General features: G+C 36.3%; 1 protein-coding gene across 1 annotated transcript; it reads left to right on the top strand.

The window, feature by feature from the left end:
• On the top strand, positions 1-546 carry LOC117635303 (protein FAR1-RELATED SEQUENCE 5-like). The gene has a single exon (XM_034369647.1). It carries the CDS (start codon positions 1-3, stop codon positions 544-546), a length of 546 nt encoding a protein of 181 aa, XP_034225538.1.

Consider the following 546-nt stretch of genomic DNA (forward strand, 5'->3'; position numbering starts at 1 on the left):
ATGAGCATTAAGTTGAATAAATCTAATGATAAGTATTGGGTTAGCCATTTTATGGAAAAACACAATCATCCTCTTGTAAGACAAGAATGCACTCATATGTTACCGTCTCATAGAAGAATATATGCTTCACAAGCTACTGAAGTAGATTTGACAGAAGAATCTGGGATTCCACTTAGGCAGGCATATGAGTTAATGGGTAGGCAAGTTGGTGGAAGAGAATCTCTTGGATATATCAAACAAGATCAAAAAAATTACCTTCAGACAAAGAGGCAAAGAAAATTGGCATATGGAGAAGCAGGAAGCTTACTAAAGTATTTTCAGAATGAAGCATTGGAAAACCCTTCTTCTTTTTTATATGCTGTGCAATTAGATTGTGATGAGCAAATTACGAACATATTTTGGGCTGATGCGAAGATGATTGTTGATTATGGTCAATTTGGTGATTTTGTGTGTTTTGACACTATGGACGGGGAGGAAGATGAGTTCTTAGTTGCTTGGGAATCAATGTTGGATGAATACAATGTGCGTGGACATCCTTGGTTTTAA

Source organism: Prunus dulcis, chromosome 7, assembly GCF_902201215.1.
Source record: "Prunus dulcis chromosome 7, ALMONDv2, whole genome shotgun sequence".
NCBI lineage: Eukaryota > Viridiplantae > Streptophyta > Magnoliopsida > Rosales > Rosaceae > Prunus > Prunus dulcis.